At 44.3% G+C, this 10,806-nt stretch overlaps 4 protein-coding genes across 4 annotated transcripts in view; 2 read left to right on the top strand and 2 right to left on the bottom strand.

Moving 5' to 3' along the window:
* Nucleotides 1–2,172, bottom strand: part of Pmar_PMAR017933 (hypothetical protein) — a gene marked incomplete at both ends in the record, with an annotated part of 4,628 nt that extends 2,456 nt beyond the window's left edge. The window contains 9 exons of the mRNA XM_002771668.1: nucleotides 308–422; nucleotides 470–598; nucleotides 667–864; nucleotides 1,013–1,123; nucleotides 1,173–1,241; nucleotides 1,309–1,401; nucleotides 1,492–1,604; nucleotides 1,653–1,797; nucleotides 2,110–2,172. Coding sequence (XP_002771714.1) covers nucleotides 308–422; nucleotides 470–598; nucleotides 667–864; nucleotides 1,013–1,123; nucleotides 1,173–1,241; nucleotides 1,309–1,401; nucleotides 1,492–1,604; nucleotides 1,653–1,797; nucleotides 2,110–2,172 — 1,036 coding nt within the window. The remainder of the gene's footprint in view (nucleotides 1–307; nucleotides 423–469; nucleotides 599–666; nucleotides 865–1,012; nucleotides 1,124–1,172; nucleotides 1,242–1,308; nucleotides 1,402–1,491; nucleotides 1,605–1,652; nucleotides 1,798–2,109) is intronic.
* A 178-nt stretch (nucleotides 2,173–2,350) lies between these two features.
* Pmar_PMAR017932 (hypothetical protein) lies at nucleotides 2,351–3,157 on the bottom strand (the record flags this gene model as incomplete). The annotated part of the gene is made up of 1 exon (XM_002771667.1): nucleotides 2,351–3,157. The coding sequence occupies one exon, from the start codon at nucleotides 3,155–3,157 to the stop codon at nucleotides 2,351–2,353; it is 807 nt and encodes a 268-aa protein (XP_002771713.1).
* Nucleotides 3,158–4,952: 1,795 nt separating this feature from the next.
* On the top strand, nucleotides 4,953–6,236 carry Pmar_PMAR017931 (hypothetical protein; the record flags this gene model as incomplete). Its single annotated transcript, XM_002771666.1, has 6 exons — nucleotides 4,953–5,022; nucleotides 5,627–5,705; nucleotides 5,847–5,909; nucleotides 5,954–5,999; nucleotides 6,127–6,171; nucleotides 6,219–6,236. 6 exons carry the CDS (start codon nucleotides 4,953–4,955, stop codon nucleotides 6,234–6,236), a joined length of 321 nt encoding a protein of 106 aa, XP_002771712.1.
* Nucleotides 6,237–9,497: 3,261 nt separating this feature from the next.
* On the top strand, nucleotides 9,498–9,728 carry Pmar_PMAR017930 (hypothetical protein; the record flags this gene model as incomplete). The annotated part of the gene is made up of 2 exons (XM_002771665.1): nucleotides 9,498–9,557; nucleotides 9,600–9,728. The coding sequence occupies 2 exons, from the start codon at nucleotides 9,498–9,500 to the stop codon at nucleotides 9,726–9,728; spliced, it is 189 nt and encodes a 62-aa protein (XP_002771711.1).
* Nucleotides 9,729–10,806: the final 1,078 nt, after the last annotated feature.

Genomic DNA, 10,806 nt, shown 5'->3' with positions numbered 1-10,806 from the left:
TAAACACCAACTCCCATCCATCAGCGCTCGAAAAACAGCGCCGAATTTCGGAATCACGGCAGAAACCCAAATCTCCTACGACCACCCAGTTCACTGAGTCACTCATACGACTAACGCGTGCGATTCACGCTGGGAAGTTGTAATCCGAGGGCACCAAAAAGATGAACCCACTTCAGATCATCTCTCGACCATGAAGACCCGATCGGATATTTCTTATAGCGCAATGAACGAGCAACAAGGCTAATTCTCGAGCCAAGCCGCCAGAGATTGCGCATCAATCATCCCACATGAACATGCATGAGCTCACCGTCAAAGAGCTTCCCAACAGCGATAGTGTACAAGGCCAATCCAGAGGGCACTTCAAGTAGCTGGCGTCGACCACTGGCTGGGATTCGAGACATAACTTTCATAGCGGTCCGAACCTAGGAGCAAATCACTACACCACTTCCTCTACTGCATGACAACCCACCATCCAATTAAGCTTCGCCGCCTCAGCTACAGGATTGGTGAGACCACCATAGCACTCCTTGAACCTCAAGGACACGCTTGATGGAAGACATGGGAGAGTGAAGTGCTCGATAACGGATGCCTCACTGATCTGAAGTTAATTCTCGCTCGCCCAGGAATCTTTTGAAACCGCCAAGGATACGCCAAGATACCACTCACCTTCTTCGCATCTCGCGAATTCTTTCCACACTTGTTGTGCGTCCCATCTACTGTCAGACGCAAGGTATCGTCAGAGCAACGTACCGTTGACGTCGTCGACGCTTTGCTGCTTCCCCCACCAGTGGCGATGACATCGACAACTACTCGCCTTAGGGTCGACGATGACGACGTACTCAGTGCAGCCTGCAGTTGCGATGCCTACAATATAAGGAAGCACTTACTCGATAGACACGAGGGATTTCACGATGCGCGAATTGCGCTTCACACGTGCTACAGCTAAAATGCATAACCCTAGAATTGAACCCGGAACCTACGGATTACCAAACACCACCACTCCCCAACTTACCTGTAATACAGGTAATGCAGCCTTCGCATGAACAGTGAGGAGCAACTCACCAGCATTAGGGCACAGAATTAACGAGACTGTTCCTTCCACTCCAGACAAATGCTCTCGTATCTAACTTGCCATTCCTTCACCCACCTCACACGGTTACACAGGGGCTCACAATTAAAACACTTTGGGCGATGGCCGGATGGTACACACGATTCAGCAACTTCGAAGTAGCCTCTACTGCCTGAAACAACTGATGACGAGTCAAAGTCTTCCCAAGAACAACAACCAACATCGTCTCGGTCCATCACTTCCTCGAGGACCAAATCGCCAGGGGTCTCCGACAGTAAATGCAGTACACAAGTCGAACAGTAATGGAGATGGTCAGATCTCAACACACTTATCTGATACAAAAATCGACAAATGCAAAAGCCCGAAATAGTACTCACCTTCTCACTGCTGCGATCCTGAGAAGGTCTCGGCTTCCTCCTTACATTACAGCAGTTACCAAAGCCCTTGGGAGTCGCTACTCCCCAGGTGGCCTCCATTAATTGTGGCAACCGATCCAGTAGACTGATGCAGCTCCTCTTAGTACGACCAAATAGATCTACAGCAAATCAGCATACCATCCATCCTACACATCACGATTGCTCACCCTCCCTTCCTTCCTGAGGCCATAGGAAGGACACAGCGTACTGATCACTACTGCTATCGTAACTCCTTAAGTACGCCTTCAATGCCGAAGTCACCATGCTCACTTTCCGTTCTAGATGAGCATCATAGGCCGCACCCGACAACACCTACCACACCAGACTGAACTATGGTGAATCTCTATCTAGTATAACCATAAACCATCAGACATAGACAAGAAACTCTACGATTAAGGCCGGACTCATCGAGTCATAATAATGTAATACTCTCGTTGCATAATTCTACTCTGCGAAAATCTGAAAATGAATCCGGCCTTGTGATTCGACCAATAACGATGCAATAACATATACCGTAAAACACTGAACCTCAAGACAAATCGGACAATATATAAAACCACTGCAACAAGTCTAGCATTCACATAACGATACGATATCAGTGATGAACAGTTCCTACTTCCTTACTCGATCAGCTAAATAGACTTCTAATTGGGCACTAGTCAGAGAACCGTGCATACTGTTGACCATTGAATATGGCAAAAGTCTACAAATACTATAAACTCCCATAACACAACAGTTGAGCCTATTACATAGAACGCTAACGATATAATACTATTTATCGACAACACACGATGCTCACTGATTATGATGTCCTATCACATATTACACAAACAACAACAAGAAGAAGAAGCCATCCTCCACCTCGTTAAGGAGGCGTCACAAGCTTCCTTCGGGCCTTACTCGAGATCAACGCAGCACATGTAACAATAACCTGCGCTTCGTTCAATTTGGTCGAGAACGGTTGATGGCCAGGACCGTATAACTCCCCCAACTTTATAAAGGGTCCACCTTCCCTTATAGTGACTTCAAGCTCCCGAGTAAAGTACCCTTTCTCATACCAATTCCGCATTTCCGCAAATGTAAACGGCCCACGTTCAGTTCCCCTCGGGTCCTTATACCTCCACAATTTATGTCCGGATGGTATCGCATTAGAAGCTCTTGTGATCGCCTCAACCCTCTGCTGTAAAGAAAGCTTCTTAACGATATCTTCCTGGCTAACCGTATTCTTCTTAGACCAATTCCCGTACTGTCCCTGAGCCTGCGGCCTCGAGGGACCAACTGTACCGTAGAACTGCCCAGGGATGAACTCAGCCGCATTTGCTGACAGCTCCTTCCTCAGACCTTTGGTACCCCCCAGAGTGGTAGTAGAGCTAGTTGAAGTAGTATCATTATCATTGATAGTCATCAACAAGGCCTTCAGTTCACGATTAACGCTCAGGTCATAAATATCAATATCGTCATTCTTCTGAGCATACACCAACTTGTCCAGCTCCTTCTCAGTGAGCCTATGATATGCACCCTCAGTGCCCTGCTCCTGCTGCTGGTCAACACTGCTCATGGCCTTTAGTTGCTTTGACGCGACAGCAGCTACACCGGACGGACCTTCAGAGGAGTAGATGGGCTTATCGCCGCCGTTCGCATTATCATTTGGAGACGACTGGTCTTGTCCCATTGCTGGGAACACAAACTGAACAGTGAGGATCAAGTGCTGATTAACGCCCAGGACGGACAATCTCAGCGACTTAGATGTTCATCAGTTGGGAATTTACCCCCGAGCTAAACTCTTTTGAATGATGATACTAGAGAGGGAGCTTGCGATATACCTCACATATACTGAGGCCACTACTGCAGTGTCAAAGTTGGGATGCATAACTCTACCTTTTGTACACCCATAGGGGCCTATAGCGAGCTCCGAGCGAATTCAACGTCGGATCACTTGCTCTCTCGGTAAATCTTAGGCTTCCTCAGCAAGAGGTCGCAGGTTCGATCCCCGGCCACATCATCAACGCAAGGCCGGCATTCTCTCACATATCACTAATGATGATACTCAACAACAGCAGCCATGCCCCCCAAGTAGCTGCCTACCAGTCGGACCCTCGCAGACTCTCTCTACAATCCCTACAGACTCAACTGGTATCAACTTCTTTGAATCTACCATGCAATGTGTGGGAAAATATGCACATGTGTGTTGGTGACAATATGAAAATTCGAAGGAAATTTATAGAAAATTCTCATTAACATCGGTACACTTCCAGCCGAGTTCATATATAAATTTGAGGAAACTCGTGAGCTCAGCTGAGGAAAGCGAACACATATATTCCTCCAACACTGCCTCAGGTGTCCGGTCTAGCGGCGGCCCCTCCCAAAGCTGCTAGCAGTAACAGCAGTAGTTCAACGAAGACTCAAAAGAGTAGGGTGTCTTCTAGTGATAAATGATTTTCCTATTTTTCCATCAGTTTCGACCGATTTAACCCGCCGTTTGATATTCCCGAGTCACGTCGTGACACCTCGTAAACCAGCGACCTCTCAAGATTCCTCATGGTCTAAACAACTACGAGAAGAGAACAACAAACTACAGCTAACACGGTGAGCGGAGAAATTCGTTTTCCCTATCAATCACGCATACAATCCACCGTCACGTCATAAAACCTCATTCGCGATCATTGGGAATTTAATTTCCGAGTGTGCGGCCCGATACGATCGACGATATGACGTATTCACACATGTCGTTAGTTAGCCTGATGATTACGCCTATGACATAAGGTGTTGATGAAGAGCACTCAACCATTCGAAAGGGTGACACGGACCTGTAATCATCAACTCAATAGATTTACTGCAGTTGAATCACCTCTGATAAATCTATTGATAGTAACTGTTAGTGTTTCGCCAGACTGGACTGAACTCTGCACCACTAGGGTCTCAAAGAATGAAAATCTAAGTGCCTTCTGATCTCTTATATAAAATTAAATCTCCTGAACCAAGCTGATCATCGTAAAAGCTTAGGCCGCTCTGCCAAAAGTGAGATCGATGACATAGTAGGCGTTCATGATCAATAACATGTGCGTGCGTGCGACGAGCAACCCTTGCACGCATACGCTGTCTAAAGGCCGCCTATTCAGAGGGTGCTTTAACAAAGAGTTGTAGAATTGAGGCTGGCATCACAACCGAAAGTTTATCATCAATTTCGTCTAGAAATTCAATCATTAATCTCTATGCGAAAAAAAATAAATTAGTTCTTCACATCATGGAAATTCGAATTTTAAGTTACATATTCGTAGACCCCCCGAAAGTGAAGTTTCGAATTCATTAATAAAATTCATCGACTCGTTATCACAAAATCAATTTCGGCCGATTTTATTCCAAATTCAATACCACTTTGTGTACTATATAGCGACTCTAAGTATTTCGCTACTCCACCAGTTTACTTGATCAGTTTGAAGTCCCGCCTCGAAGCTGAGCAACATGCAATGGAAAAAATCTCTGGTCAAACCAAGTGCTTAGAGAAAGAGCTCGGGACTCAGGAAACGACCATCCGAGGTGAGAGCAGCTTCCTAGCGTGTATACAATGGAGTTTCAATACAACCCGCTTTACGTGAAGTAGCGTAAAACTCGGTGAAAAACGCGATACTCGCGGTGATATGCAGCAGCAGTCGTGAAATGTGATTCTCACTAGTCTTTTTCATATTACGGGTGAAACTCCATTGTGTTCGATTTTGATAGTCCAAAACGAAAAAATAGTTGTAACTCTGCTGAAATCAACAATACTATACCGGAGTTTCACCCGTTTCACGTGAAGTGGCGTAATACTCGGTGAAAAACGCGATATACAGTCGTCGTGAAATATATTTTTCACTACCATGGAACACACTAGTGAATCACTACTGTTTTCCATATCACTATGGCACAGCTTCAATATGTGACTATCATATTTAATATGTATTAGTGTTGATATATAGTAAGATTGAAAGCCCCTTAATATTCGAACATAAAATCAACACACTGTAGTTTCACCCGTTTAACGTGATACAAGTCTCAAACTACAATTGTTTTCGGCGAAGTGAACTGTGAAATATGTTTCTTACTGGTGTTCTTCATATCGTGGTTGAAACTCTACTGTATAACCAAATCTAATCGATATTAGATTATAATGAGGAGCTCAATGTGGCTGAGGAAGCAGCGAGAGTGGCCCTGGTCGAGAGCATCGGCTTGCAGAGGAAACTGTGCGAGATATGTCGCCATTTGGAAGTCCGAGCTGCATTCCAACAGTCCATACGTAAATACGCCAATGATTTCGAGTGTAATCAGCTCGATTTACGGTATGAGAATTTCCCTGTAAAAAAGTTGAAAGTGTGTGTGTGCAGTTTCATGGGTCCTCCTCCTAGTAGTCGATCGACTCTTTATGACCGAAGCATGGAGAGCTGCAAGTAGTAGGTGGAGTACTCTAGTTGTTATTGACTTTTCCGTGTAGTTCTTCGGTCTATTCCCAAGGTCCCCCGGTCAAGACCCCTCCCAAAGTGAGTTGTGTTTTTCTGCCACTTTTGCATGTTACTGTTGGGGGAATATATATTCACTTTCCTCAGCTGAGCTCAAAAGAATTTTCATATTGTCACCAACACATGTAGTCAACCATGTGCATGTTAGGTTACCTCTGGCCAGCCAGATGCTGATGATGAGTTTTGGGCGGCAGTAAGGCAACAGATTAATAGCATTGATAATTGGCTTACTCCTCGCAGAGGCAGACGAAGCGGTAGGTGGGGAGTGTCCATTTATGGAGTAGACAATCGGATACTGGTGACCGATCATATATACTTGTAACTTGTAATAAATATTACATATTACTTATACACTAAGTTTTTTAAACTACAGTACCCCACTGACCACTGACACACTAGTAGATAATTCATAGTGAGCCTCGTTATCATAGGCAACTAAGCAGCGTTTTTTTTCTTAGGCAAATTCAAAAAATCTGTGTTTCTCGTTAACGAATAAGAGTGTCGAGCTGAAACTTTAACAGGATATAGTTATTATCACGGTACATCGCATGTTGAGTCGAAACGGTCATGTTCGGAACGGTTACTGATATATCATGGCTTATAACGAACTAAGATTGGTCATCGAAAACCCATTGAAATGGGTGTCAATGACCGATTGAGCTGTTTTTCATAATGTATAGTAGTACTTAGTATAAGGAGTAAGTAATACTAATACTACTACACTAGTTTTAATACTAGCAATAATACACTCGTAACACTTACACTGGTAATACACTCCAAGTAGTTGAAATGAGAGTTAATTGTAGTAGTGCTACTATGAAGTACTACTTGATATTTGTATGAGTACTTATAATACTAATACACTACTGTAGGCACTGTAGTTTTGATACTAGCAGTAGTAAGACACTCAGTTCTAATGAGAATCAATTGTAATACACTTGAATGAATATTCACTACTGATTGCAGTAATAGAATAGTACTGGTAAAATTAGTAGGAATTAGTTTTTCTCATTATTATAAGCTTACATATTTCTTGTTGGAATTTCAGCTCGAAATTTCCAGGACCTAGTTGACGACGCGAAATACTGAAATTTCTACTACAAGTTTGAATGCATTATATTGTTATTCATTTAATATCGTGTTTAAAATCGATAGTTTCAGTACATCCTCCTGTTTGTTACGTTTTTGGACTTATTATATTCTCAAGATTGTCTGTAGTGTTGTTCTTGTGATTTGTCGGTTTTTTCATCAGAATTTCACATTCGTCTCAGGTGCAGCTGAGCATCCTCCTCAAGGCAACTATCAGTCACATACGACTCTAATAGGAACATCAGGTGAACAACTTTCTATCGTCAACAATGATGAACTCGTGCTGGTCTTAGATAGTAGGGCCCGATCTGTGTCGGCACTAGGAGGGGTGACACCAGTAAGGGAGCAACTACAGTACGCTTTGGAAGTTAGCAGTATTATGTGTGGTAATAGTGTTACTGTTCATCTGCTCTCGTGTTGACACTGGTGTTCATCTGTACTACTCTAACAGTTGGAGGAAAATATTTTCGCTTTCCACCTCAGCTGATTCTGGGTAGTTTTTCTTAGTAATTATAGTAGTTATATACAACTAGAGTAGAAGTGTACAAAAACCAACGAAAAATGTCAGCAAATTTGCCCAGTATTTCCATGTTGTAGTCATAATAGTTAGGCTCTTATCTAGTCCATTATTATGACCACTTATACGATAGACTTTTCATAGCGGCAGTTTACAGTGTTGTTCACTTATTTCAGCCCGCACAGCAGTATTAATCTCGAAGTTGGACGGTTGGTTCGACGCGAATCCTGAGATAACAGTTCCCGCACCACGACGACAATCTATGGAAGAGGAGTTGGCCAGTCCGGATGATGATAGTAGCGGTTCGGAAACTTGGGTGAGAATACAGGGAAGTGACTACTTCTCCAGTTTGGATAGTTATATTCTTTTACTTCTCCTGGACAAGAAAATGTAGTTATATTTGCAGACCAAATCGACCAGCACATTCTTGTTATGTGTTTTTTCTATTCCGGGATTAATGATAGTGAACAACTTGTCGCTATCATAGCCTCGAAAGGTTACTTTAATAATTGTCGTGAGTATTGATGAAGAGGGCCCCGCTCGAGGTGCCATGTCGTGAGTATTGTTAAACCAAACCCGTAAGAAATAAGTGGAATCTAATTTTATAACACCTCTTATATCATCAACGACTAGCGCAGCTTGTGCTATTAGCTAAAGATATGAATGGAAGTGAAATAACACAAAATGAGGATACGAACCTAGAAGATCTTAGCTGAGATCACCACAATAATGTTGAATTTCCATTCCTGAGCAGTGACGCTATACGAAAGTGTGTAGGTCCCTGAGAGGCCTTCAACGGCATACGTCAACCCTAAGGGCTACACATCAGCAATGGCCCTCCCCAATGGGTCCAATCAATATATGGTAGAGTACTCAATTGATGGTTGTCAGTTTGTTGGAATGTGAGACTAGGTTCAACCATCCGAGTTGCAACGTACTCCCTCGGTGCCTGCGGGGACTACCACTACTTCGGTGTTCGCAAGGTGAGTTGGGTTAGTGATGGAATAGTAGTCGACACAACAACTGGGAATCGAATATCTCGAAAACTCAATAGTTTTTCCCTAGAAGGACATTATTATTACCATCCGGGAAAGTCCACGGTGGAAATTTGTCATTTTCGAGCACCCTGTCGTAATACAGGGCTTTCTTTTTTTCTAGTGGTTTTGCATTGGATCAGTCCTCTGTGTAGGATGCCACCGACTCTGAGAGCAAATCCAATGTTCACGAGAAGGATGGACCTAGAAAGGCCATATACATACCGCTAGCCTGAAGGGCGGCCATAACATCATGCGTTGTTCTAAGAGTGGTGTCTTTGGCTGACCGTTTTGGGTTATAGTGTCAATGAAATTTATGAGAAAATACGCACATGGTCAACATTTGGTAGGTTTTGCTACATGGGCAAGAGAAAAGCACTCGTAGTCTCGAATCGACCTTGACTACGGGAGTGTCTTCTTCCCAGTGTGGGAGAATATACACATGATCAACTACATCGGTGTCGGTGACAATATGGAAATCTCGAGGAAATTTGGGGAAATTCTCGTTGGTTTCTTAACACACTTGTACCGTTATTCGTATATAAACTTGTTTGATCAGTGAGGAAGTTATTGAGAGCCAGAACCCAACGTCGACCAAAATATTAGAGAGACTCAACTTATAATCATCACTGGTATGCAAATGACTACGGCTTAGCTCAGCGATGATACGCTGAGAATCAACCACAATGGGACAAATATCACGAGAAACAACAATTGACACAAGCCGAATCTCACAGACCTTCACAGAAGTTCCTGATCTCAGCTGAGCAGAGCAATCATATATCGAGGGTGCTACATTCGAACACAAACCCTTATCGAGAGTGTTGTGTTGGACACACTATGTGACGCACAGGCGACCGTCGCTCAGTTGAGCTTATCATGGCCGTTTACGGTACCGCTGAACTACCGCGGTTCACTGCAGTACCGGAGACTCTCGAGGTTGGGGTCTGACACGAATGTCTCATACCACACTTCTTTCAGATTTCGGATGATGGGCGGTCCGATCTGTCTACTGAGAGGTGGAATTCTGACGACGAACCTCCAGTTGAGAAGGTCAACGATAGGATGGTCATCAGTCGTGATGGTCGGTCGGTCCGCGCCGCGGAATAGAGATTTCCATCAGCGAGAAATGGTACCAAGTTTGTGTCTGCTCGAGGCACTCTAATTTCCTCGGAATGCGGTCAACGCACAGTTGAGTGCGTGACCCGAGTATAGCGCAAGAATAAGCCAATAACGAGCCTACTTGCTGTCGTTCTTGGAGTATAGCATCCTCTGATTGACAGCATATAGTGTAACAATACTCCGATCAGTGTCGTATGAGGTTCATTGATACGCACTGTGTTGAAAGTTGGTGTGCACGGCGATAGTGGTATGGACAGACCGGGGAGATATGACAGAGTCCGCATCAGGTAGGCTGACCGTGTACGAGGATGAGGAGGAGGAGGAGCCCTGGTGGAGTTGTAGGTTCATGGATATATCATCGCACTGTGGAGAGTTCACTTCACTGGAGGCGGCTACCTGGGCGGACCGAGGTGAAGGTCTCGAGTTCGAAGTCGGCACCTGTGATCCCCGAATACCCAGCGCTATCGACGTTGGAGTCAGGTAAGGCGGCAACTACTGCTACCACTACTCTTATACTGTGCACTTCACGCACTTTTCCGTGTCACTATTGAATCGCCATTGCGGAGAGAGAGCTACATATACGAGCAATTTCCTCTGTTTTGGACGCTTTGATTCACGACGAGCTATACCCGAAGGCCATATCCTGTGTCAAGGAAATCTGCAGTTGCACGAACGAAGTCTGATCAAGCCTAAAGCAGGCATCGGACCATAATCACAACAAGAACTATCACTGCTACTGGGGTTAAGGAGAGAGTCTAGCCAGGTGTTTTTATACGTAGCTTGCCTCTCGAATGCGACCAGAATCGTATTTCACTGATCCTCATGATGAGGTGCAATATCTACTAGGTACATGACGGTCGGATCGGTGTGCAGGATAGAGTCGCCTTGTAATCCGGCATGGAGGCTGCCTTATGATGGACAGGAGGTGCAGGGAGGATGGGATGAAAATCGACCTACTAGGAAAAGGTAACAAACGTGTTGTTATGACTCGACCTGTGAGGGGCGTGCTCGATGGTGAATATTTAAGTCGTAAACGGAGGCTATCGACTGTCCAATGTTGTGGTAT

This window comes from Perkinsus marinus (assembly GCF_000006405.1).
Source record: "Perkinsus marinus ATCC 50983 genomic scaffold scf_1104296962706, whole genome shotgun sequence".
Lineage (NCBI taxonomy): Eukaryota > Perkinsozoa > Perkinsida > Perkinsidae > Perkinsus > Perkinsus marinus.
The sequence above is the reverse complement of the archived record's forward strand: the minus strand, read 5'-3'. Positions and strand labels throughout refer to the sequence as shown.